Source organism: Sander vitreus, chromosome 23 (assembly GCF_031162955.1).
Source record: "Sander vitreus isolate 19-12246 chromosome 23, sanVit1, whole genome shotgun sequence".
NCBI classification, from domain to species: domain Eukaryota; kingdom Metazoa; phylum Chordata; class Actinopteri; order Perciformes; family Percidae; genus Sander; species Sander vitreus.
Genome location: NC_135877.1, coordinates 19,303,226 through 19,331,157, shown reverse-complemented (window position 1 = coordinate 19,331,157; position 27,932 = coordinate 19,303,226). Strand labels below are relative to the sequence as shown.

Sequence of the window (27,932 nt, the reverse complement as noted above, 5' to 3'; positions counted from 1 at the left end):
CAAGTTACAGAGAGTAAAGAAGAAAAGTGCTTCAGGACATCAAACCTTTTAAGATTGGTTTTAGGGGCACACACTACCTTTTTATTATTCTTCATTTACAGGAATTCTTAGGTATCTCTTGTTTCTTGGGTTACTTTTTTAAATACTTGGCATAGAAACAACTGGATGGCTATTGTGTAATATCATAGGAAAAAACGTACTTCATCATGTTGCCACATATGGTCCATGAGTCCAGAAGTGAGCATTTGTTCAGGTCAGAGTCTCTTCATGTTTTAGTGGAGGGAGTATTCTTTTCTCAAGGTTCAGTTCATAAACCAATATTTAGGGACACATATCTCCAGCACAAATGCAATGTACCTTTTTAGAAAGTTCGTAAAACACAGTCTACATCTTATGTCTTATCTTTTTTTATTGTGCATCCATTATGGTCAAGAAAAACCTTCATAGGCCACTGTTACGGGCTAGACACTGTGATAGTCCTATAATCCTGTGTTCCTTAGCTGTACAGTACCAATGCGGTTGAAACAATAAACAAAACAAGTTTCCTTCATAATTCATAGTCAACTAGTTCTTAAATGTTTGTCTGTAATGGCTTGTGAATTTCAGGATGACCCCTTTATTAGGTGAACCACAATCTTCAAATTTCAACATCAATATCAAGTGATTTCTGCACACATCTGAACTTTACATTTCTACAACTTTCAATCTACTTCAAATAAGATATGGGTTATTTTCTTGATATGCAGGAGGCAACACGGTGTAGCTATAGAATGATTTTTCATATCATGTAATGACTGTGTGTTTCTAGCATCAGTTCAGAAGTGCAAAGGTCTTCATCGGCTCACGGTTGTACCGGCAGCACTACTACGATTAAGGTTGCGGCTAAGCTGAGGGAAGTGTACTGTGGGTGTTCTGGATGTTGGACCGTAGAGACCGAGATTTCTGGCTGCCGCCGATTTCCTGGGCTGCTTCACGCTAGGGAACGGGGAAAAGACCTGCTGTTTAGGAGTGGAGGCACCAAAGGACGAGAGCGCTGGGGTTGACGGGGAGGAGGATAAACGAGATCTGGACGAGGAAGAGATAGAGGAAAGTGAAGGAGTGGAGGGGGAGGAAGTTTTGTAAAATGTGGACGATGCGGACAGAGTGAGAGAGGAGAAGCCGTCAGCTGAAGGGGATGATGAGAGGCAGGATGTGGAGCTTGGCACTGGGGTGGAGGGTGGTGTAGGAGAGGACGAGCAGGACGGACCGAGAGAAGCCAATGTAGGGACCGGAGAGGGGGATGGACTCAGGGTGGAAGGTGAGGAGTTGAAGGAGTGGTGAGGTGGAGGTAAAGCGATGGAGGGAAAGTGTCTATCAGAGGCGGTGCTAATCTCTGAACCTGAGGAATCAGACTCTTTGTGTCTGTTTGAGGATGGCGGAGGAGGGAGAAGGGGGACTTGGGATGCAGGTTTAGACTCTGATATTGGGGGTTGTGTATTTGGGTTTGCGTTGTTGGGGGAGGTCAGATTTGATTCATCCTCTAGATCCAGGGAGTCCAGTTGCAATACCACCTCTGCAACTTCTGCTTCTTCTGTCCCACCTGCCACCTGTAGAGCATCTTCACACACTGAGGAGTCACTCCCCTCTTTCTGTTCCTCATCTCTCTCATTTTCCTCAAACCTCCTCTCCTCTTCACCCTCAAATCTCACTGATCCTCCTCCTTCCTCCCTCTCCTCATCATCTTCCCTTTCCTCTGAATCTCCAAAGCCCAGCTGTGCCCGGGCCCTGGCTATATTCCTTCGATGTACCCGGACGTGAGCACGCCAGGGCGACCCTGCGTCTCCTCCAGAGCTCCCTGGAGAACCAGTACTGTTGGAGAGCAGCGAGCCACAGCGCTGCCTGGCTGGGGAGCCCTGACTCTGGGACAGAGAAGCAGGTCGGGACCCTGGTAGAGTTGATGTGCTCGTGGATGTGGGTCTGGAGCACCAGGGATCTCCGCGTGGTTTCCGACCCAGAAGGAGGTGATTGATTACTGAGCTGGAAGGGTTGAGTTGGGAGGCCAGGACACGGGTGGCGGGGCACTTGTCTGGAGGGGAGGTAAAAGGTGAGGGGAAAGACACAGAACACATTAAACCAGGCAGAAAACATAATTTTAAAAATCATTTTATGACTGTAAGTGAATTGGTAAACTGGATCTTTAACCTACAGTAAGATAGATTTGTCTTTAACTGAGGTTACAGTGACAAAGATCATCGGATCTCAACTACCAGCAGTCAGCGACATCTTTGAGGCCCAATGCCGAAGCAGGGCCTCTAACATCACCCGTGACCCAACCCACCCTGATTCAGATTCAGGACCATACAAGCCCGGACTACTAGACTGAGACACCATTTCTTCTCCCATGCAGTAAAACTGTTAAATGGTTCCTAGTCTCATATCACAATTCATCAAACCAGTGTTTACACCTCCAAGTTACTTATTTATTTATCTATTTATTACTGAGGCTGCTAACTAATCAGGAATGTGCAATACCTACTCTGTTATCTGTAAAGTCCATTATCTACTGCTGGGACTTTTTCACTTATTGCTCTTATTCAACTGCCTTTTGAAAAAATGTAAAAAAAAAAAAAAGAAAAAAGGAGGGAGTACCAACGTAATTTCATTGTAAAACTGTCAGACAGTGGTGCAATGACAATAAAGCTTCTTATGAAAGGGAATTGTGTTTTCAACCAGTTCAGTTAACCTGAAGAATCTATTGTTTTTGTTAGCCAATTAAATAGCAATTAAGATATCTTACTGTATATTCCATTTAATCTAACTTCTTCACTGTAACTGTGTAAATCAGAGCAAGCATCGCAGCAGTACAGTAACTGAGTAATTACTATGGTTAACTGTATACTGTAATTAAAGTACATTTATAAATGCCAAATTGTTCAGATATAATTGTTTAAAGAATGATCTTTTATAACAAATCGGCTATTCTATGAAATCTAAAATCTATCCTAAGTTGCCAAAGTAATGTAATGTGTTTTAACATTAAAAAATATGGTAAATGTATAGTGATGTAAGTGAAAATAACAATAACAACAACATAATCAAATTTGAGAAGGTGTAACCAGCAAAGAATTGTTATTTTACTTAATAAATGATCCTAGAACAATGTATTTATACTTTAACATTTTCAGATTGCTTTCCTTTTGATTAATTCATGTATTAACTGTATCAGCAGGATAGTCATCGCATACATTTCCCATTTCTGTTACAGCCAGCTGTTCAGAGCACCTCCATCAGACACCAGAGGGCGTGCAAAGTTTTTTTTGGGATTTATCATCATGGCTCTCCCAGAATGAGACAGTAATTACACTAGCAAGGTTTATACTGTATTGACTTCTCTCATATTATATAACATGTAGAGTAATATACCGTATTTTCGCCCCTTTTTCCCGATGTCAGTAAACTTTGTTAATGTAAACATGTCTTTATAAAAAGCTGATTACTGAGCTTTACAAAGTGCGTTTACATGAGTGATGATTAGTGTGGCGAGATAGTTGGGAGTGTTTTTGAGTGTGTGCACAGATGTTTGAATCTGAAAGAGAAAAAAATAATCAAATCTCAATTCAATACTGTTATACAATCTTCACAAATGATATGGTAGCATGAGATTGGAGGAGAAACAAATAGAAGGAAGTAGAGGCTGCTGATAAAATGTTAGTGATAGGAGTTCGCCCCAAACCAGAAAAAAAAAACTCCAGCATACAGCCAAAAAAACTAACATTTGGAGACATCTGTCACTGCTGAAGACATCCTCAGCGTTTTGTTAAATGAAACATTAACTGATGCTTCCCAGAATTATAAGCGCATTAAAAGCACACAGTGATTGGTCATTATTAAGTGAAGCATGATAAACATGTTAGTGGACTGTATACAGTAGCTAACAACATTAACCCAACTGTAATTTTCCAGCACTGAAACATGTTTAAGTTATACAAAAGTTGATTTATGCATCTGGTGGACTTGTCTTATGTACAGTGACAGGAGTCTCCAAATAAATATTTACTGGTTTAGTGAACAACACCATCACCAGTTGTCCCAGCTAGCGGTTAAATCAACTGATCAAAAAAAAGCAGGAGAGTGCAGCAGCCGTTTCAAAAATGCTCTCAAAATGCCAGTCTGAGTCTGCAGTACTCCTCTCATTTGACAACCGTCAAAGAGATGCATCGAAACATTCTTACGTTTTAAATATACTACATTTTGAATTGTTCTGAACACTGCAGCCACGTTGCTGTTTTACAAAGTGACTCATACATGTACATGCATCCTCCAGCATTTTGAGAGCATCAAGAGGAAACTCTCAATGGTTAAAATAAGCATGAGAGGATTTGTACACCTTTAAATCTCAAAAGTGATTTTTTTAAGCTGTACAAAGTTGACTATGCACTTGTATAGAAGATTAGCTTTTTTTTTTTTTTATTGCAACAGTTTACAATTTATCCTTAACCCAATGAAAAAATTTAAGGAAAACGCAGACTTATTGGGACTTTAGCTTATTCACCATATCCCCCAAAGTTAGATAAGTCCATACGTACCCTTCTCATCTTCGTGCGTGTCGTAACTCTGTCTGACGCACCCACCGCTAGCCTAGCTTAGCACAGATGATGGATGCTACTGCTCCCAAAGTGACAAAATAACGCCAACGCCTATTTACATGTTGTGATTTGTATAGTCACAGGGTGTACAAATAACAAGGTCACATGAGACACAGCCATCTTCTAACCGTATATAAACTGGGAACTATATTCTCAGAAAGGCGAAGTGCTGCTACTTCTGCTACTTGGGCGGATTGATTTACTCGCAGAACTCCAGGCGAACTCTCTGCTCCTCTGCTTCTCAGGTGCAAATCACTCCGCCCAAGTAACAGAGTAGCAGTGCTTTGCCTTCTGAGAATATAGTTCCCAGTATGTATACGGTTAGAAGATGGCTGTGTCTCATGTGACCTTGTTATTTGTACACGCTGTGACTATACAAATCACAACATGTAAATAGGAAAATGTTGGCGTTATTTTGTCACTTTGGGAGCAGTAGGCTAGATGGAGCCAGTTACCTCCAGGATCTGTGCTAAGCTAGGCTAGCGGTGGGGGCGTCAGACAGAGTTACGACACACACGGAGATGAGAAGTGTATGTATGGACTTATCTTACTCTGGGGGTTACGGTGAATAAGCTGAATAAGTCCCAATAAGTTGGCGCGTTCCTTTAAATTGGAAATCTGCTTGGGAACCCATGGTAGACATAACTTATGATGTGGTCTACAAAAAGTTTTTACCAGCGTACAGCACCATCTTCTTGAAATCATTCATTACTTTAATTCAAAGATGAATGAATCATTAGAGACCCTCAAATCAGCCCCAGAACACCCAGTTTGAGACAACCCTTTGGTTCAACACCAGTACCGTCAGTGTGGTGGTCGGTACTGTCGCTGGGTCTGTTGGGATGCTCCTGAGGTCCCCCTGCACTTGTGGCCACTTTGGGTCCCGGTCCTACAAGCCACACATCATCATCAAACATCTAACTTTCTGCTGTGTGCATGTGTTTCTGTTCTTCTACCCAGGAAGTGCTTTGTTTTTGCATGTCTGTGTTTCTTAGCGTATGCTCACAGTTATTAAAGAAGGAGCACCACCTTTGCTTTTTTGTACTTTAATAAAGACTTGGACATTTACTGTATGGGCTATTCATTATTTTTGTTTTTTAAATCATGCCTGTTAATAGGGTTTAAACAATAAAGGACATTATCTCTAAATGAAATAGCTTATTTTGTTCTGAAATAAGAATTTTGTTTGTATTTATGAACAATGGATCACTGCACCGCCTACAAAAAACAAATGTAGTTAATGATGTCTAATTTTTTCATGTGGTGAAGCATTATTAAATGTATAATAAAAAATGGAAATTAAGTCCATCAATGGCCCCACTGTCCTAAAGCGACAGTTTTCTAATGTCACTAATGCAAAAACAATCAACGGGAAAGGCAGTTGTGGTCTGAAAAATAAAAAGCGGAAATTGACTGATATACTGTTATGATTATGATCATTTTTACTCTTCCCCCCCCACCTGTGCGTATGTAGAGTTGCATAGCCTGCTCCTGCTGCCGCCTTTTGATGCGTGTATATTGCTTCTTCAGGGCGTAGATGTCGGTGCTCATTCTCTCCATCATCATGCTGTTGATTGCTGCTTGATGCTCCGCCCTGGCACCTCCTCCTCCTCCTCCTCCCCCTCCAGCGCCCACCGCTCCTGGGCTCAGCTCTGCGATGTTTCCCTGCTCTCCTCGCTGGTCTGGAGGTAGAAAGAAGAAGAAGAGGAAACGCTGATGTCATGTTCTCCCAACATTAAACTCTTTTCCCACTTTGCTTATGTGCCTACACTTATTTCTGCTTTGTGGGATTTATTTCATGACTGGGATTTTGGCTTTCAGACTCTACGATTGACAGAAAGAAATGAAGAGATGCAAAGATTAGAGTCAAGGAAACATTCCAGCAAAATCACAAAAAAGCTCCTTTTCTTACTTCTTTGCTTTCATCCCTTTAAATCAAGATCAAGTGCCACATAAAAAAGCATCTTGATGCTATCTGAGGAAGATGGCAAAATAATTTGGAATTTTGTTTTATATTTAAAAGACCAAAATGCTTCTTAAACTACATACTGACAGTTTTGCAGACCACAGTAATGCATTCAGTCTAAAGTCTTTGATGAAAACATGCCAGCAAACTAAGTCAGTCCTTCCTGTTTTTTTTTCCCTCTAATGGCATCATCAACAGTACGCTTTAAGATAAAATCAAAACATTGAAGGTACAATGTGACATTTTGTCAAGATATGTTTGACATTCACGTAACTGAAGTTCTGTTTGTTTTTTGTCTTCAGCTCTACAGGAAAAGGTCAGCGTGTTGGAAGTTATTTTTTTCGATCACTTTGTCTTCCTCCTTTTGTGTTGCAAATACCAAATCTGACCCAGCAGCACACAGTGTAAGACGCACTGTATGTGTAGCTTGGTGTGTAGCTTGTGTAGCTTGGCGGTTTAGGTTGTTTACCGTAATTATACTGTTGTCTCAGAATGACTGTGATAATGATTTATTGATGTTCAGTTGCTACACTTAGCTCGTAAGAATAAGCCATGTTTCCATTTTGAACCAGGTCAACTCGGTTGTAAGGGGATCTGAAATGGAACACTCATTTCTATCTGAAGTCTTTTTTAAACCTCTCCGGAGAGCGACAACTACTGCGTCAGATCTTAACCAATTTTTTTTTAACTAATTCCCTCAGGCTGTTTGCCTTTTTTCCATCTTTATAAGAGCTGCTGAAGGAGGAAGAAGTGGGGATTTGTCTGGAGGAAACAGATCAGAGACAGTTTGTACTTGGAGTCAAATTGAGGGCAGAACATGAGGATTTGGGGCAGCGTTTTGTCTTGAGCCACTTGGCTGCTGTCTCTGTATACTCTCCACTGGCTGCCATTGAAATCCTGTGTAGTAATCCATGTGGCTGCACTGACCTTTGAGATGTTTCTGGTACCTCTGCAGCTCGGGGGCCAGTAAGCCCCCCAGGGGACCAAGGCAACCGAGCGCCGTCACCACAGAGTCTTCATCATCCATGTCGGCATCGTCATCGCTCTCCCAGCTGCCCAGACCGCCACTACAACAAGATACTAACATTATCATCACTGCCACATGTTCCCATCACCACCATCTCGCACATACACAGGGTGAGATTTGTGAAAAAACAGGGGGGTTGAACAAAACAAAACATGCAAGAATTAAATCCCCCTTTCAATACCATGGATATATTGCCACTCAGCCAACACAAATACGCACTTCAAAATTCAATGACATAATCTCAAAATGAAATAGCACAACGTGGTGTCAACATCAAACGCGGCGCTTTCAAGCCGGAGAGCGAAGTTCACTTCGTGGCGAAAACAAAATACTTTCGCCCAGCCCAGGAAACGCTTGTTCGTTACTCTGGAATGTTTTAATCCAAACCACAATCTTTTTCCTAAACTTAACTAGTCGTTTTGGTGCCTGAACTTAACTGTCATCGCCGCAGTGATTTGCATGCACTATACATTTGCATTACCTCCTACATTCAGCAGGAACATGCAACATGTCACCCGCCTCTTTCTAGTAGAACATGATACACAGCATAGGCACCAATTTATGTTTTCCTCCGTGGGTGCTCACGCGCGCACACCCTTTAAAAAAAAAAAGTAGTCAAAAAATGTTTGCATTTCAGAACCTTAGGAAATGGACAGCGACACGAACACACACGACTATTAGCTCAATAATAAAGCTGTAAAGTAGGCTATCTTTCAACTCGGGACAGCGCCACTTCTCACAAATACGGATAGGATTGGAGATGAAGAATTTAACGGACACGTAACCGCGATCAGCTTCGTGGGAAATAAAGAATCAATGCTTCTGACAGGGCACTGGTGGAACTCTCTAGCCTAGAAATTTAGACACACCCTAGCGGCAGCAAATGTAATTTGCAGCCAGGGTCAGTCTAGTTGGCTTACGAGCTGGAAAAACCAAATTCTGGTCAGGCCAATCACATCGTGTATAGAGTCAGTGGACTGGCTTAACATAATGATGGCAGAGTTGCGACGGTTCCGTGTGAATTCCCTGCTACTTGAAAACAAAGAAGATGGCTGCTGCTGCTGCTGGGAACAGCGGTCTTTCGAATCTGCTTTGGCCGCGACTCTGGAAGTTGGAGTTAAGCTTTTCTTTGAGAAAAGAACGGCACTGAAGTCATTCTTAAAAAAGGAAGATGTGTTCGGAGTTTTGCCGACCGGATACGGCAAAAGTTTAATCTATCAACTAGCGTTGCTCTGGTTGGCTATGAGTGCAGAGAGAATTTGAAAGACAACCGTTTATCCCTCCCCTCTCAGCCCTGCCAATGGTGAGTTCCCAGACCCAACATCTTGATGTGGGTCTGGCTTGTCAGGCTAGGAACTCTCTGCACTGGTGGTGGATGTCGTCGATGCACTTGCATCATTAAGTTTTGCTTTTTTAATAACAAATCTGTCCATTTTAGTCTCATCTCCGATTAGCTAATGCACATGCACGCACTGTATAGTGGGGGGATCGGCGCCTGTGATACACAGTATAAAATAAACATTGTTTCAAAGTGCCACTAGTGGTCAAAAGGGTCTTTAAAAGTCTTTAAGGGCAGTAAGCTGTTGTTGAAATCCAATGAAAAGCACCAGTGTTTATTTATTATACTTTCTGAGTGCAGAACAAACCTTGCACTGGATTTGACTGACGTAGGGAACGGATTGATGTTGTATGTGTATTTCTCTCTCAGCTCAGCCAGTTGAGGGAAAGGAAAAACTGCCATGGAGTAAACCTCCTGAAAAAAAGGTTAACAACGCATACATCAATTTAAAAACATCACTCAAGAGGTTAAAGAGGTGTGAGCGGTTTTATTTAACCTGTACCTGCATGAGTTCAGGAGGATCGATGAGGTTGTTCTCCAGCATCTCCTGAGTGAGACAGCCCATGGTGCTGTAAAACTCGTCTGCTGTGTGACAATACTCGATCCTCCTGGACAGAGACGACAGGAAGAAAGATGAACACGCTGTTAAATGCTCAAGATGATAAAGAAGGCGGCATTTCGAGTTCTACATTCTAGCATGTACTGCTTTAGTATTATTATCAGTTAAAGGAGTAGTGTTTTCAGTTTAGTAATAATTGCTATTAAATGTAATTATAGTTTGATAGCATTATAGGTTTAGCATTACTCTGGGTTTCAGTGGGATTTTTAAGTGCTCCGTGGTTCAAAATCTGACTAGAACAAGACTCAATGGCAAATATTTAAAGCTTTAGTGTGTAACTTTTTGATATTAATGAACATCCGTTACATTGAAGCCGTTGCCAAATGAGTTGCTACAAAGCTAATTAAGACTATCAGCTCCACACAACTCTCTCTGTATTTCTCAGTATGGCTATGTTCAGAAGATTGTGTCGTCCGGGGACTTTCGCGCGCCGAAGAGTGAAGATAATGACCTCTTCTGAAGAGTCTATCATGTTTTTTTAATCCTCCGTATCCTCCTTGGCTACTGGCAACTGCGTGGAGGAGGGGTGGGGGCAGTGAGCGGTCACGGATGGCTTGTATCATGTGGACGCGCCGACAGTGTTGTTGTCAATACTTAGAATTCCTCATGGGGGGCGACAGAAACTACGCACTATAGCTAACAATGAATATATTTTTTTAATGTTTGAGCATGAAAATAAAAACATTTAATGTTGATAAATAGCACAAAAAAACCGCACATTTAGACACACAAATGTTAAAATTATTTCTCAAATCCCCCCGCCAAGTCAAATCCTTTTTTTTTTGTAATGGTCCACTCACTCTCCCAGTCTCTCCCAGATGGCGAGGGCGACCCGAAACAGCACCTCTGAACCCTCAAAGAAAACCGAGTCCCAGATCTTCAGCACAGTGGGCGCCGGCAGGCAGGTGGCGAACATGGTGAGGAACCACTGCATAGTGAACACGTTGGTCAACGGAGGCTCGTAGCTGCCTGAGAGAAAACAGTGTGTTATTTGGGATAGTAGGGGAGTTATACACACACATGCGCGCTTATTCACAGAGACAGACAACAGTTGCCTCTTTGCATAAAAAGTAAATGATTTACAGACGATGTTTTCTCCAGCATCATTTCACAGTTAAAGCAGCATCAGATAGCTTTGCATGCTGTTGGCACTGATTTACAGTGGTGCTCATAAGTGTATGAACCCATGCTTAATGCCTTAATTACATTTTTTTTGAAAAATCCAACCTTTAAAGACACCAATTTTCTTTGTTAATGAATACTGTATCGTAAATAAATAAATGTTCTTCCTTAAAATACAGGGGGCATAAGTCAGTACACCCTTATGTTAAATTCCCATAGAGGCAGGCAGATGTTTATTTTTAAAGGCCAGTTATTTCATGGATCCAGGATACTATGCATCATGATAAAGTTCCCTTGGCCTTTAGAATTAAAATAGCCCCCCCCACATCATCACATCCCCTTCACCATACCTAGAGACTGGCATGGTTTTATTTCAGTTAGGCTAATAGCTGGTTTGATTTGCATTGAGAGATGATTTTAAGGAAAGTACCCCATGCCAATCTCTAGGTATGGTGAAGGCTATGTGATGATGTGGGGCTATTTTACATTTTTTAATTAAGGCATTAAGATCAATTTCCAAAAGATGATTTTTTTATTCCTCTTTTTATTCAACTTTAGCATGGGTTCATAAACGTATGAGCACCACTGTGGTAGCAGGTAGTAGCATTTCTGTAAACACTGACACACAGATTTGTACCTCCAGCCTCTCTGTTGGCAGCTTTCTGAAGGTGGGAGAGATGCTGGGACAGTCTAGGCAGCTTTAGACGCAGCAGGTCTCTGAACACTGCCATGTCCACTGACAGGAGACAGATTACACATTAAAACACTACATTGGTATAAGATTCAACATGACGATAACCTGACAGTGTCAAATCGGTAAGTACTGTAGATGTTTCTTCATGTCATTGTAATTGACGCTGTAAATGTCCGATGGTTTGCTTTGATGAATGAGCTTTTTCATCATCGGATACCAATACCTTCCAGATCACAACTACTAAATCCTAACCTAAAACAATTATTTTATCCATTGATTAATCTCCAGCTTATTTTCTTGACTATTTGATTCATATTTTGGTCTACAAAATGTCAGAAAATAGGGAAAAATGTCCATCACAACTTCCCAGAGCCCAAGTTGACATCATTGAATTACTTGTTTTGTCCAACCAACACTCCAAAACCCAAATGCATTCAATTAAATTTAGAAATCCAACAAATAGTCACATACAAGAAGCATGAATGAGCAAATTGTGTTGCATTCCTGATTAGAAATGACTTTTTTATTATTATTGATCATCAGAATTGTTGAAGATTCATTTTCTATCAGTTGAGTAATCTTTTCAGCTCTAGATCAGAGGGATTCTAATACAATGATCTGTCTCTAATGTATTTGCAACGTAGAGACGACATATTTCTTTACTGAAAATAGACAACAAATTCTGTACTTTGTTTATACAAAATGATGGAACTTGTAGTTTCATTCTGGGCTGAAGTTGTTATAGTATGTGCGGTCTGTTTTGTTTCATCTTTTTCAGGATTGTCTTCAGTTTTAAAATGAATCAGCGTGTATGTGTGTCATTGTGTTTACCTGACAAAGCTCGCAGGTTGTTGGCGAAATAACTCTCGGGCAGCACTTTGTCAATCAGATAGATCATCACCTGAATATAGAGGAGCGGAAACACACAGTAAATCATTATTCAAAGGGGGCAGAAAGCAACGCAGAAACTCCACTAGGAAGAAACCGTTTTATTCCATTGACTTATAGTGCTTTATATCAAAATGATATAAAGACACCCCCTTTTTCATACAGCATACCTTACATTTTGAGCATAAAGCAGTCTAAGGTGAGCAGCTGCATCACAGGGTTCTAAGCAGAAAGGCCTGGGGGAACTTTATCAGAAGCTGATGCTAAGAAGGGTTGAATCTATCCTGTCAGATAGTTCTCATCCCTTACAGGCTGAATTTCAGATGTTGCCTTCTGGATCATGCTTTAAACTCCCCAAATTTAGAACCAACAGATATAAACACTCTTTTGTAACTGCAGTCATTCTACTTCTTAATTCTATAAAGAAACATAGATACATAACGTATTGACTTCCTATTTGTTGATTGTTTCCTGTTTATTATTGTAACTATGCCTGCAAGGTAGGCAATCTCTGTATTGTGTGTTTGATTGTGTGTGATTTGTACTATATTATCTGCTGCACAACAAATTGCCCCATTGGGGGACAACTGATTCATTTCACTCAGTCTTCGCATGTTAATACTGTGTGTGTGTGTGTGTGTGTGTGTGTACCTTTAGTGCATCGCTCTCATGGCCCTCTGTAACTTCCAGTATGAGTGCAGCCAGTACGTTGAATCCTTGGCAGTAGCCCACACTTTTATTCCAGCGGGCGTACGCCAGCAGCACCCTCTTCAGCACCACCCGGTCCTGCTCCCCCTCCTGGCCACAGTACGAACTGCAGCCCGTCCTGTGCAGGTCCTGGACATAAGAAGGATGTACAGTATGGATTATTTCATTATAAGTCCGCGCCTTAACTGCATGAGTGAATGATCCTTTTATGCATTTAGGACAGAGACGGTAACGAGAAGACAAACACAGGGAAGAAGATGATCGAACTTTGCCCTGTTGATGGAAACAGCCATTACTCTGTTGAATCTCTGAGTCACTGAGAAATAGAGCTGCAGTGTTTCCATGATGCAGTCATCCCGTTCTCTGACGCACATTCATTGGTAAACATCCTCTACTGGACATTTCTCTTCCTCTTATTAGTAGAGACATGCTCATATACACTCAGTAGTAGAACATCAAGGAGGGCTATTGATCGGAAAATATATTGTGTCCATCATTGATGAAAGTAGTCATTACTGTGCACTTCCTGAAGATCACTTGTCAACAAAATTCAATTCAATTTATTTATAGTATCAATTCATAACAAGAGTTATCTCAAGACACTTTACAGATAGAGTAGGACCACACTCTATAATTTACAAAGCCCCAACAATTCCAGTAATTCCCCCAAGAGCAAGCATTCAGAGCGACAGTGGCGAGGAAAAACTCCCTCTCAGGAAGAAACCTCGGACAGACCCAGGCTCTTGGTAGGCGGTGTCTGACGGTGCCGGTCGGGGATGCGATGAACAGCGGCAGTAATAGTCAACAAAATAGTTTAGCATAGTTCAACAGGTTCAGACTAGTGATGGGCGAACAAAGCCTTGTGAAGCCTCTGAAGCTTCTCCCTGATTGTATCGCAAAATGATCCGAAGCGTCAAAGCATCGAAGACAACACAGTGACATCTGGTGGTCAGCAGAAATGACAGCGGCTGTGAACTCACAGCCAAACGAAGCTTACAACATGAACATAGGAGAGACAGAATGGACACATGCATATGGCATGACATGACTGAACTTGAATTAAATGACATGAACATGACATGACGGAATTAAAAATATAAAGCCTATGTTTGAATATAACACAATATAATAATACTACTACTAATACTACTACTGTGATCAGGATTTGAATGTAAGTATGTTTAATTAGGCTAAATATGGATTCAATAAACTGCAGCAACCTTCTACCGCTACATAGAATTACGGACAGGTGTAAGAAGGCTAATTTCCATTAATAGGCTAATCGAATAAATTGCAAGCCACACTCGTAAACCCTGCGATGTTCCAGTGAATTCTAACGGGTTGTTGGTAAGCATGCAGCGCAACACGAATCCAGCAAACCCTTCCGGAGTTTCAGTGACGTTCGAAGCTTCGGACGTCATCAGTCACGTGCTTATTTCAATTCGATACAAGCTCCAACACTGTTTCAAACCGGTGTGCTTTGCGGGAGTGATACAAGCTTCGGTGCCTGTTTGTCTTTCTCATGTGTATTTCTAAATGGAAAATGACTTTTGATTGAATACAAACATCTTCAAAAAAACGGGGTACAATACACACCAATGACCAATATCATTCTAAACAGGCTGCGGTACCAATATTGTACTAAAGAATGAATATGTTTTGGTGACCCTGAACAATCTCTACATCTCAATCTGCATGCTATGGGAACAGGCTGACGCGTCAACACTGTGCTGCTAACTCAAGGCACACACTTTAACACTCAAATGCTCACTAGCCAGGTGCGTGCATACACACAAACTACACATACACATTCATCTCACCCCCAACCCCCCAACACAACAATACAATCTGGTTACCTTGACGATTTGGATGCCGAGGGAGTCATCGTCAGGGTTGCTCCGCTCGTTAAATGCGAAACGAAGCGTCTTCTCCCAGTCAATGGAGATACTGTGGAGGTACTGGTCTGCTAGCGTTAGCCAAACCTACAGAAAGAAAACAGCCGCAGATACACAATGAACCACATTACTTCTAGAATAATATCAACAGTTGAACTACACTTTATATATATATATAGCAGGACAGGTTTCCATTCACTGTCCCTACTGAATCATATAAAGAAATATTGAAACTTTACTAGTTTACCTTCCACAATATTCTCAGGTTTCTTTTGCCTCCAACACTTGTGTAAAAGGCCCCTTGCTGACAGTGATTCATTTTGTTTTGCAAGTTCAGGAAAGAAGACAAGATTTCATTGTTCATCTCCCCTGACAAGATGAAAGTAATCACTTCCATTTCCCTGTTCTCTTCTCCCAAGAGATGAAGTTATTATGATGTGAGATGAATGGAGCATTGTAGACAAAGCGCCTCTGCTTATTGTTCCTGTAGACAATGTGGCCTTTCTCAAGACTGTAACACTGCTTGGAGGTTGGCAATAATAAAGAAACACTTTTCTTGTAATAGCATAACTCATCACTTTCTTTAATGAAAATAAAAAACCTCTGGGTTCAAAACAGACACAAACAAAAAAGAGAAATACATAAGGTCTTAGTTAATCAAAATGTCTTTTGATATGGGAGATATTTCTGCTCCAAACAGAACAAGGGTTGTTGCTCAGAGTTTATGCAGACATTTACTGAACATGCAACAATTACAAGGCTGCAATAGGGCTGCTAGTTTTACCATTTCAAAATACTACTTACATTTTATTCCATGTATAGCTCACTGAGTACAGCAAATCACTGCATTGCCACCACTGGGAAAAAGATTGTGCCAACAATGCCATATGTTATACTTAGTTTAAGTGACATACCCTCTTCCTCCATTCCTTTGGTATCCCAGTAGGGAGCCTAGCCACCGCTTTAAGGGCGTCGTACCACTGTGGGGAAGAAAATACACACAGTTTTATGTACCCGTATTATTAACCAGCGCACTACCACTCAGGCCACTGTGATATTAATAATTAATGTATAATACTATATTATTTACTGTTGTTAAGAGGAAAATAGATCTTCAGTGCTTAACAATTACCACATTAATTCTCACACTAAAACACATATAAACACACAACATTAGATCAACAGCTTAAAGCAATAACAAAACAGTAAGAGACAAATTGGAGCATGTTGAATCCTAAACTGAACTGAGGGGTTGTAGCATATGTTTCTTACCTGCTGGAATCCATTCTTTCCCAGCGATGGTTCAATGGTAAACTTCAGCCTCGTGTCAACTCCTACAAACAAACAAGAGACACCGGGTCAGACTAGTCTGGAGCCAGATCTGGGTTAGCTAGCATTGTACAAGATCCTAACGTTATTCTATAGTATTCACTATGTATACTAAGCATCTTTGACATCTCCTATCTTATCTAGAATATAATGCAACTGTGAAATCATAACATTTTAAGAGAAACAACACACAACGTAAGCCTCATATGTGTCACTTGGCCCCTGTCAATACTTCACTGATTTTAAACATAGCTTCAGTGGTGCATAATATATTGTGATATTGTCACTCAATGTGGAAGAGGGGAATATTAAGGAGATAATCAGACACAGTCTGTACATCAAATGGCATCAAGCAGCTTTTGGTTGACCAGAATGATGAGGCAGACTAAATATAACAGAAGGAGGGCGCCCGGATAGCTCAGTTGGTAGAGCAGCCCATATACAGAAGTTTACTCCTCGACGCAGCGGGCCCGGGTTCAACTTCGACTTGCGGCCCTTTGCTGCATGTCATTCCCCCCTCTCTCTCCCCTTTCATGTCTTCAGCTGTCCTGTCAATTAAAGGCCTAAAATGCCCAAAAAATAATCTTTAAATATAACAGAAGGAAATGTATGACACCAAGTTCATTAATTTAGGCCTATGTCTCAAACCAAAATTAAATTCATTCTGTATTAATACCTTTGTACTTTTACTTAAGTAAGACTTTGAATGCACGACAGAATATGTTTACACTGTAATATTGCTGATTTTACATGAATTAATTATCTGAGTACTTCTTCCACCTCTGTAGCCTGCAGAACAGACACAGGGCATTATAGCCATCATATCAGACGGGGATGACACTGACCAGACCAGATGTGACTTTTAAAAGGAATTAAAATATCAGCCTGGCATACTGGTCTGAGCTCAGTCTGTGTGTTTAATTGTGCGTCTGCATGTTTCAGAAGGAAACCATCCGCTGCCAAAGTATCAGCTTCTGTAATCACAGATAGCACCTTTTTCACACATATACAGTAGATGTCGGTAAACAGACATAACTGTCTATCACATAATCAAAATAAAAAATTTTTTTTTTTTAAAAACCAACCACCGGAAGCTCTGTGAGTGTTAGAGAAATGTATGTTCAACATTTTAACCACGATGTTATCAGACAAAACAATAGATTTAAGGCTATAGTTTTCGTATTAAAACATTATATTTTTGAACAGAGTTTGGTGAGAGGCTTCACTGAGTCGTCGCTGTCCATTTCCGCGTGGTGCTGAATCCGCGTTTAAATCTCTCGCTTCACTGGAAAATCTCTTTGCGCGCGCGCACGCACACAATGGCACGCACACACACACACACACACACACACACACACACACACACACACACACACACTTTGAGGGTAGTAGGCTAACACCCCCCCCCCCCCCGAAGACCAAACGGAAATGAGACTTTGATCTGAAGTTAAGACGGAAGGTCCTGACATGTTTCGGCTCTGGGCCAACAGCGGCCATTTCTCTCTCTCTCCTTCTCCATGAAGAGCCTCCGGAGGATTGGTCTGTCTCTCAAACGGAAGCCGATCGCACAACAAGTAGCCTACGAACAATTGAATGTCCACTACAATAAAAGTCCCTCGCGAAAAGAACAAATGGGTGTTTAACCTGCTTGGTCCGCCTCTGTCTTTATTCCCTGCGCCATGAACGTCGCTTTATTCTGCGGTTTCCTCTCAGAGCTTTGGGAGAGGATTAACACGGAAAGCCCTCCTACTACTCCCCTGTCACAGATTAGACCAACGCAGCTGATACAAAACGTGTATTTAGCGAAGGTTGGATCCATTAGTGACGTCCGGAGGCTGCAGTCCAGCATAATATGTGATAGTTTAAAGCACCGTACCTGGGGTGACAGAGCTTTCACCATTGCAGCCCCCTCCCTCTGGAACTCCCTACCCATCTGTGACTGTACTGACCGGGACACATTCAAAACACTAATCAAAACACAACTCTTCAGATTAGCTTTCCACATACAATAGTCTTACATTTCTGTACCAGTTTCTGTACCAGTTACTGGTTTTATTGTTTTTAATATGCTTGTTTTATGTGTTGGTTTTATTGCTTATCTGTTTTTAATGTGCTATATGTGCTGGTTTTACTGTAAAGTGTCTTTGAGTACCATGTAAAGCGCTATATAAATAAAATGTATTATTAATCTCTCCAGAGGTGAACTTAATTGAAATTACACAAGCTAGAGGATGTATAGAGACTACTGGGAAAGAGGAGGAAGGAGTATAAAGAAAAGGCAAAAAGGAAAAGGGATGAGGAAAAAGAATGATACGGGGAGAAGGATGTGAGGGAGGAAGGGCAGAGGGAAACAAGGAAACAAGGACAGAAGGTAAGAAGAAAGGGAGAAAAAGAAGAGAGGGGACTGAAAACTCTTCATTCAAGATGTTCATTCTTTGACGATTGAAAAGCAGAAACAAGCGAAAACACTGTTATAAACTAAGGCTAAAACAAAGGATAACCTCTATACTGTGCACATTAACGTGATTTTTTTATCATGAATACACAAGATTAAAGCTTTTGTTGGGCTGTAACTACGTAGATGATGCACACATAACTATAAAAACTATCTGGGACATAGATGGACTTTTTGCTGTGTTGTCATTGTCACAACACACTAGGTATATGCAACGTGCCCTCCATTCCCAGTGTTCTTTTCTTTATTTAGGAATTCTAGATGTGTGGCTGTCATGTATCCAAAAAGATCTTGTATGGATCTTGGATGTCTGGTGCATCAGCAGTGTCCATCCACAAATAAGAAGAAGGAAATGAATGCATGAAAACTGATATCTCCTCAGTTATGCGGCCGGTGTGATGCATTATCAGATGTATAAAAACCAAGCCTCACTGCCTTGTATGCTCTCATGATTTGATTTGGAACACACTGGAGCTCTTATTCAGTCAGATTGTTTACAATGAGCTCATGTGACACCTTTAGGGTCTTTTGGTAAACTTGGATCATTGGTTGCACTTTCTGGGGATTTAGTATACAACATTATGGTTTCATATAGCAGCCATCATTTTGATAATGTAATATAATAACTGTTAAGCATTATAATTTGCTCAAATATGACAATGACTTGCCAATTTTAGGTACATAAGTTAAATAAATATGCAGCCTGTTGAAAATAAGAGCAGGTCTGTTAAAGCAGTAAATACAAGGGAAATGAGAGTATAAAGGAAACAACTTGTAGGGGCACAGTGGGCAAAATTGTGCCCCTATAAAAAACCATGGGCTTACATATTGACCTGAATAATATATCTTGGCATTATTTCCGGTGTGACACTTCAGTTTCCTGATAGCCTATTGTTAAAAGCCATTGAACAACGCAGTGCCTTTCCCCATAGACCTATTGATGTGTCACCTGGCTCTAAGGTGCAGAGCAGCCGGGGCGCGCTCCTGGATATCCCGTTCCGTTTCTTCAGGACGTTGCTGATGATGTTCCCGACCCCTCCGGATCCCTGCTGCCGCAGCTTCGCGCCCGCCCTCGGCCTCCTGCCGGCGGCGGGGAGTCGCCCCTGCCTCATCGGGAATCAAACCGCCCAACCCGTTCAATCATCGGTTTGTCCCGGTTTATTAATCCTTCCTTTTTACGTCTTCCTTGGCGACGGAGAGTTCATCCCGATAGCCAGAGACGCAGTTGTCCCTCTAAACGCCCTCCTCCAAGACGTTTAAAATCGATCGATTAAACTGATCACCGTGTTTTAAATATTTTCAGGCGGTAGCTTGTTTCTGACTTATGCCCGAAGAAACCCCGGACCTTACACGCCTCATTCAGTGGCACAGCAACGTCCAGAAAGCCTCGTTCAAGCGACTCAAATATCTAAATAAAATATGATTTAGAAAATATCAAAAATAGCCCATCAGTTCAAGGGGAAGTATCGGTTTGTGCTGCTTGTGCTCGGTAGTGCTGCTGATACTGCACACCTCCGCATCCTCCTCCGGTTTGGCGTCACGGGGAGGAGGGGCGAGGATGGAGGGATGCGGTGGGATGGAGAAACGCGTGGGGAGGAGATAGAGAGGGATGAGGTAATGGTGGAGAAAAAAAGGAGACAGAGCAGGGGTGGGCTTTTGTTTCCTTAATCGAAAAACTGAAAAATCTGATTAAAATGGATTCAGGGATCATATTTTTAAATTTTAAAACGTGGATGCCTGTATGGGTGTGTCTCCTATGTGTTTTTAGCATTAATATGTATGCAGTAGTAGCATTCTTTATTCATGTATTTATTTAGGCATATTTTACCTCATAGATGTTTGGCACTTGACAAGGACTGCACTTAATTTCGTTGTATCTGTTACAATGACAATAAAGATATTCTATTCTATTTAAACAAGAAGCTACTCAAAATAAAAGCTCTACAGTCTGGCTGCATAAAATCTGAAAAATTTGGTTATTCTTTTAAATGAAGTAGATTCACAGCCAAATGACTGACTGGGTGAGTTTTATCCACTGGCATACAAATGATTGGGTTTACAAAAATTGAACAAAATGATAGTGAAGTTGAAAAAAACCCGTCCAAACAGTAATAGTAGAGAGAGAGAGCTGCGACGTGGACTAGTTAAAGAATATGAATCATGAATATGAATAATTTACAGAAAAATCACAGCCAAGGTGATGCACCTATGGAGAACTCAGCCTGGGATGCAGACAAGAAATGTTACCCCAAAAACATAGCACCATACTTTATCTATAAGCTATCCGACACAAGTCAGCAAACTATACAAACCAAAAACTTTAGGAAACACTGATTCTGCCTAGTAACCACTTCACCAAAAAGGGAGAGCAAAGAAATAATGTTTGCAAACTAAATCGATGATGCATGACATTATGATGTCATACAGGTGCAGTAAGTGCTTCCTGAATGGAAGAGTGGATGTCTGAATGACGTTTAGAATCAATATCTGCAAACAGCCTTGATGATGACAATCCATAACCATCATAATAAATTATCTTGTGCATAGATGTTTCAATTGGATGACTGCTCTAATAAATCATTTGTTTTCCATCGGGACAATATAGAAATACTTATTCTATCTTTAGGCTACTGTAAAATGCAGAGTCCCTTTGCAACTCCTTCGATAGAGGTCAATAATAGATATCAGTTAATGCCCCTTTCAACAACAAACAGTACTTGAAGTGAAAAAAATACTGACCTGTGTTTTATTGAACTGTTAAAACTCCAATAGGCAATATATTTTATATAAAGATGTAACTTGAATCAAATAAGTGCAACTAATTTGTATTAATGTTCCCTGCACACAAAGCTCTGACACATATTCTGAAAAATCACTTTGATTCATGCCATTGTCAAATGTCAAGTACTTTTCCAGACTGAATTTAAAGGTGCTGTAGGATTGTGAAGATCCAGGACTTAGCCAAAAAATTTGAACATCGATAACTTCTCAGTCCCTTCCCCCTTTCTGCTAAAGCCCAAAACGGTCTCCTAAGCCCCTCCCCCCACAAGGGAGAATGAATGCGTGTGCATGAGCAGTGAATGACACGCAGTTAGACACCCCCCCTGGCCCTGATTGGTGCATCTGAACAGGGAGCGGTGAGTTTTTGTAAATCACACTACAGGCTGTAGGTGGAGCCAGAGTTCTACTCTCATAGAGTTCTACTGGAACATAGGGTCAGTTTCAGCAAATATGACAGAAAGTTAGTTTTATAAGTCTTACCTACTTCACCTTTAACAGATGGCTTGTCAACTTGTCAACAAATCTCTAGCCAATTAGGGACAATTACATCACAAATTGCAACACAAATGGCGACGTCATTCAGCCCTAGAAAGTAATAAAATGTTGATACAGGCAGCTGCTTGGCTAATCATAATCTCAATGATTGGAGTTTATAGCTTGGCATTTTCTATGTCATTTGCCAGGTGGAGGCTGTCACAACATGCAAAAATAACAGTGACAGGCAGTGTAGCCTCTGCAGCCATGTTGGCTCTACTGGCTATCCTGGAAATATTGGCATAACCTGGCTATAAACTCACATGTAAATGCCTCATTACAATAAAAACCCATGTATTATCATATACTCTGCCTCCTTGTGAGCCATCATTCTGCATGTTAACAAAACATAACAGTTAACAATCAAAGCAAAATAGCCACAATAGACCTAAATCCCTTCAATGATGTTTAACTCCTTTTCATTTTTTCTTCATATCTGGAATGAGTTTAAGAACAATCAACCACAAAAACTGAAAAACTCCAAGCACCTGTAGAGAGAATCCTTTCTGTACTTTCATTATGAGAATAAAAGGCTGATTATAAGGCGACATTTTGGGAAGAGATGTTGGCTCTTCAACTCCTAAGAAAGTGTTTGATGACAAGTTACTGTAAATGTTTTCAGTAAAATGAAATCATTCTCAAATATGTTGACATCCTGGACTTAGCGCTATTGTTATTCTTCCAAATTCCCAATAAGTCTAGTCTGGATATTTAATCGTGTGTAAATCATTCATAGAATGAGGCTTAATCCATAATCTCTTCCTTGTAAATATTACCTTTGTAAACCATGTTTCCAACATCTCTTGTGTAACAATCAAACTGAAATAATTTTACAGGCTGTTTTGGAGTAGAAGCGTCGGGAGATATGAAAATGAACATATTATTCCCCCATAGTCATCATGTGCTTTGAGTCTACTGTATGTCACAGGCGATTATGTAAATTTGAGTTATTTTCATACTGCACGTGATATGACAGCTAGGACAGGGTCTTACTGTACATAGTGTGCAAACCTGTAACTCTATCTTGCAAATGCATTCAGCCTTTTGTACTTTCAAAGTCATTTCCAATTTTTTATTTTTTTTTAGCCTGTTATGGCTAGTAGATCTTATCAAAGATTTGTAGAAACACATGAAAGCATAAAAATCCAAGACGTAAAAGGGAATCTAGTCTCCAATTCTTTTTTAAATTACCTCATGGTATTACACAGCACTGGACTTCAAAATTGGATTTCAGGGGAACAACATTTGATTAGGCCAAACTAAGTTTTTGTTTATGAGATTATTTTGCTTCCACAAACAATATGAATAGGTCTTGTAAAGTGTAGTTGCTGTTGTTGTTTTTTCTCAGACAACCAAAACTAGTTATAGAAAAAAAGGAAAACCTACGACCACAAATATATTTTTGACTGATAAAATGTCTATGTTCAGGCCCTCATATGTTGTTAACTTACTTGATTAAAGTATGGGCTGATATGCAAGTATAGACTCTGCAGTTCAAGCCTTTTAGATGCTCATAAATCACTTTCAATCAATTTGACTACAATTCCAGGCCTCCAAGAGCACTCGTGAGTGTCTAAAGGCTCTGTCACACCAACCCGACGGCCGACCGTTGGCAGAAAAGGCAGTCGGACTGACAGCCTCCCCGAGATGGTCAAAAAAGTGCCTCGGAACACACCGAAGTGACGCCGACTGGAGTGTACGTTCTGCGTGAGACGTAATACGTCTCCATAACAGCAGACGACGCTAATCTGTATTGTATCTCATATTTTACGAAGATAGTTCACCGAAACGTGTTTCTGAAAACATTTTAAGCGAGAAATAGGCCATACAGTTGCTGAATCTGTCTTCATTTTAGATCAACAATGGTTGGTTTAAAAGATTTTTGTCAGATTTTGAGAGGCGTTCGTCACGCTCATCTCGCTCGTCATTTCCGGGTTAGCGCTCCACCAATCAGATTGGCCATTGAGTCCGACTGCCCGCCTTCCGATTCAACATGTCAAATCGGCCCAAATGAAGGCCGACTCCGACTGACGACGGCACGGAACACACCAAACAGACTCGAGTCACCGACCTCGCCAGACTGTCCGACGGCCGATAATCGGGTTGGTGTGTCAGGGCCTTAAGAATACCTCCTGCTGAAAGTTACCATGGGTCCTGTAACAACTTTAAAGCAAGAAGAACTGTATATTCTTACGTCGTTTTTGTGAGACAGCTTGAAGACAAGCTGTGATAATGTCGTAGTTCTTCTGCAGTTTGTGGCAAAGTCGGTCCCGTCTCTTCAGCTGGCGAAGCAGCTTGGCCGACTGCAGGCCTGTACGATATCTGACCTCCTGGATGATTGACTGCAGCTCCTCCGGGGCTAAAAAAGATACAAACACAGAAATATAAGTGTCTGAGTGTCTAAAACATGTTGTAACACTGATATAAACGCTCTTTTCAACCTCGGAAATTCCACATGGATGAGCTAAAAAAAAAAGAAAAAAAGGATGTCGGACTTTCTCACCAGCACATAAACGCATCACACATTTTTGGGCTCACAGGATTATTTTTTTCCAGTGAATATTGAAATAAAAAATACACAAACACATGCAACTGATTACACATGTGCCATGTGATATGTAAATGAGAGCCAACTTTAATCTCTATAAGAAGGTCCACTTCAAAACAATATTTGTGACTCCCATATTAGCCCAGGAAGAGTGCAAAAGTATTGTGAAAAAAAATCTCCTCAGAAATTAGATTCCTTGATCAAATATTATTTTGTTTCAGACTCACAGCACAGACATGTATTTATTGAGGTCTGTCTAAAATATGATGTATTCTAAATAAAGATACTTAATATAGTTTGAAATAGCATATTATGTCTCTGCACGCCACCATAGATCAGAATATCACAGCCATTTGTCTGTTTTCCCAGCTGCAGGCGAAGATGAATGAAAACCAGAACACTGCCCCACAGAAACACACACACACTCTCCTCCCATTTATGGAGAAACAAAATGGTTTAGGCTGAAGAAAATCAGATTTTAAACTGAAGGTGACACAGATCTGAGGGACAAAGATCATCACTGTTTATTTCATACTTCTTGTAAAATAAATAGGCTTACTGTTGTGAATTGTGTTCAAATTATGGTTACAGCTCAGCTCAAACACTAACTAATAATGGGAAATATATAATAATAAAAAACAACTTCATCAAAAGTTATACTCTGTATTTTGACCCAATATTGTTGCTCTCACAGAAATCAATGGATTTTATAGTTAGTTAATCTTTTATAACAAGTGAAAATACCACGTATTTGCTCATCAACGCTTCGAAAAAGTGCGTTTTTATTGCTTCATTTTACATTATTATATCTTTAAATTAAATTGGGAAAATGAACATCGAACAGACCCAAAATGTTGTAAATTAATAAATATTCCAGCAATAATTAAGACAGTGTGAAGGAGTTTTATTCAAGTTGCGCTTCCCTCCGACCCATCTGTCACATTTCCAGGTGAGCAGAGACTTTTTCAGGTTAAATACCTTTAAATCACTGTTATATAGATAAAAAAAGCAATCACATTGCATGGGCATCCATCATAATTTCTCATACTTTAAAGACTAAACATTTCATCAAAAATAATGACATAATCAATAATAAAAAATAGTCCTAGTTGCATGTCTATATCAATATCAGTAAGGAAAATCTTTTCAACCTCATTTCCACCTTGCTTGGAGGTTGACTTTTCATGTTACCACTCCTCTACTAGGAGGTCAAAGGTCATGATCACCTGCAGCAGCAGGTCTCAATCAAGGACACGTAGGAAGAGCACTATGAAGCTTCCTTACTTATTATACCACACTGCTGACCATCCACCACATTTACATGTTTACCAAAGGGGACCTAAACTTCACAATGAGCGCTTAATCCCTGACTGAACATTAGAAGACGTATGCACACATGCTTTAGCTGTTCTTTGAGGCTTTATCAGAGTGTTTCCTCTTCCTGAGTGGCAGCCCTCGCCATTGTTTAACTTGACCGAGCCTCACAAGTCTGGTGGGCAAACACTGAGCTCACAGGCCTGGCTGTGTTTACTGTAGGATTCCACTTTAACGGAGGAAACAATGACAGCGTGGCACTCAACAGCCACATGCCTTTCATGGATCCGAGGCAACACAGTATAGAAGACATTGAGGAGTACTAAATGAGCTGTCTCAGTGTTTGTGTATGTGAAGGTCTGCATATACTGTGAGGATACCTGTCTGTCATGTGAAACTAAACAGTGTGTCTGTTCTTCAGCCAGTTTGGCTTCTCCTGATATCTGATAACAGTGAACACTTGTAGACTTCCCAGCTACATATCTTACTAAACCAATAACTTACAAATAGGCATGGACCGGTTACCGGTTTCAAGGTGAAAAAGTCACAGTCTTAAAACCACTAACATTTTCTGTCATACCGCTCCTAAGGTATGAGCTGTTTTATATGAGTCTTCAAGGACAGAAAGTGCAGTTTAGTAATCCCTCTCTCTGCCAGTGTGCAGTGTGTTTAAAAAATAAAATACATTGTGTTCAATGAAAAGTTTTTTTTTTTTTTTTTACCCAGACATTTCAAAAATAAAACATTTTAAAGCTGTAATTGTAATACCGCAATACCGTGAAATTTTTGCTGAAGGTTATCATACTGTCAGATTCTCATACCGGCCCATGCCTACTTACAAAAAGGTATTTACCATTCAATACAGACTCATCTCATTGAATGAACAAAATGAACTATGGTGCATTGGAGTCTCATGTTACATTTCTCTCCTACTGTTTGCTGTCCGTCTCAAAGATGACTTGTAGGCAAAGAAAAAAACTTCTCTGATTTACAACTAGCTGATATGTAGTGGTAAATGAAATGAATGCATCATTTATTATTCATAGATTAGATTAGATTCAAAATAGATTCATACATTCTATGAATCTATTTTGAATCGGTAGAGTTTGAGTCGCGATTCAAATGTGAATAGATTGTTTTGCACACTCCTAGTGAATCCAGGTATATTCAAACAGACAGTATGAGAAAAATAATGCTTTTTGAACATTAAAGCATTAACCCATGTAAACATAAAACTGACTTGACTTAGCCAGATGCTGTCAGTATGCCAAAGGAGCAACAGGACCTGTCAACGCCCCGGAACACAAACACCCATGCCTACACCCCTCACCTTTCTGGGCCAGGTAGTTCATCTGGTGCCTCCTGGTGTGCTTCTCCTGGAGCTCCTGGAGGAAGCTGGACCCGGAGTTACTGCGGCCCAGAAAAGCATCCGATCCGGATGCCTCTGTGGAGCTGTCCCAGCTGTCCACATTCCTCCTGCTGCCTCCACTGTACGTCTCATAAAGCTCCACCAGCAAACAGTCCACTATGGAAGACCTCAGAGATTTGAGTCCATCTCCCTGGGACTCAGAGTCACTGTCACCGGCCGTGTTGCCCCAGTGAGTGACGGGAGGAGCTCCGTTCTCGTTGGTGGGGACCTGCTGTTCCGGAGGTGATGAGGTGTCATTAGATGACTCGGCAGGGCTCGTCCAGTGCTGAAAGCCGGAGAAATCATCCTGGAGGGGAGCGGCAGAGTTGACAAAAACGCCGCTCTCGTCCTCGGAACACACGCCGCCGTCGCATATGTCAACTTCCAAAAGTTCGTTCCCGATTAATTTCACCTCCGACGCCATTTTTTCTTTAATAAATTAACTCCGTGTAGCTGTTTTTTCTATGAGTGAGTTGTTATTTTTTTTTCAGACAACATAGCAGAAGAAGTTGCAAAGTTTTCTTTGAGCGTCTAGAGGAGGATAGAGTTCCTGGAGCACTCCATTCCTCACCTCAGAAAAGGTAGACCCGTTTGACAGCTTATAGTTTCCTATCGAACGTTCCGGACTCGAGTTCCTAACCCCCCCCTTTCCCAGACTGCACAATAGGCCAGCCCACTCT

The 27,932-nt window shown here is 40.8% G+C and overlaps 1 protein-coding gene across 6 annotated transcripts; it reads right to left on the bottom strand.

Moving 5' to 3' along the window:
* Positions 1-54: 54 nt before the first annotated feature.
* Positions 55-27,906, bottom strand: tbc1d30 (TBC1 domain family, member 30). Of its 6 annotated transcripts, XM_078242752.1 has the most exons (16): positions 27,175-27,906; positions 24,177-24,341; positions 16,156-16,217; positions 15,798-15,863; positions 14,845-14,970; positions 12,932-13,117; positions 12,224-12,293; positions 11,336-11,434; positions 10,377-10,545; positions 9,460-9,565; positions 9,265-9,371; positions 7,519-7,658; positions 6,086-6,307; positions 5,428-5,514; positions 3,500-3,565; positions 55-2,065 (listed from the first exon to the last, which is right to left on the bottom strand). In XM_078242752.1, exons 1-16 carry the CDS (start codon positions 27,674-27,676, stop codon positions 834-836), a joined length of 3,405 nt encoding a protein of 1,134 aa, XP_078098878.1. In that variant the 5' UTR covers positions 27,677-27,906; the 3' UTR covers positions 55-833. The 6 variants fall into 6 exon arrangements, with proteins under 6 accessions (XP_078098878.1, XP_078098879.1, XP_078098881.1 ...); XM_078242753.1 differs by lacking the exon at positions 3,500-3,565; XM_078242755.1 differs by lacking the exons at positions 24,177-24,341; positions 27,175-27,906 and adding an exon at positions 19,617-19,982.
* Between the last annotated feature and the right edge of the window lie 26 nt (positions 27,907-27,932).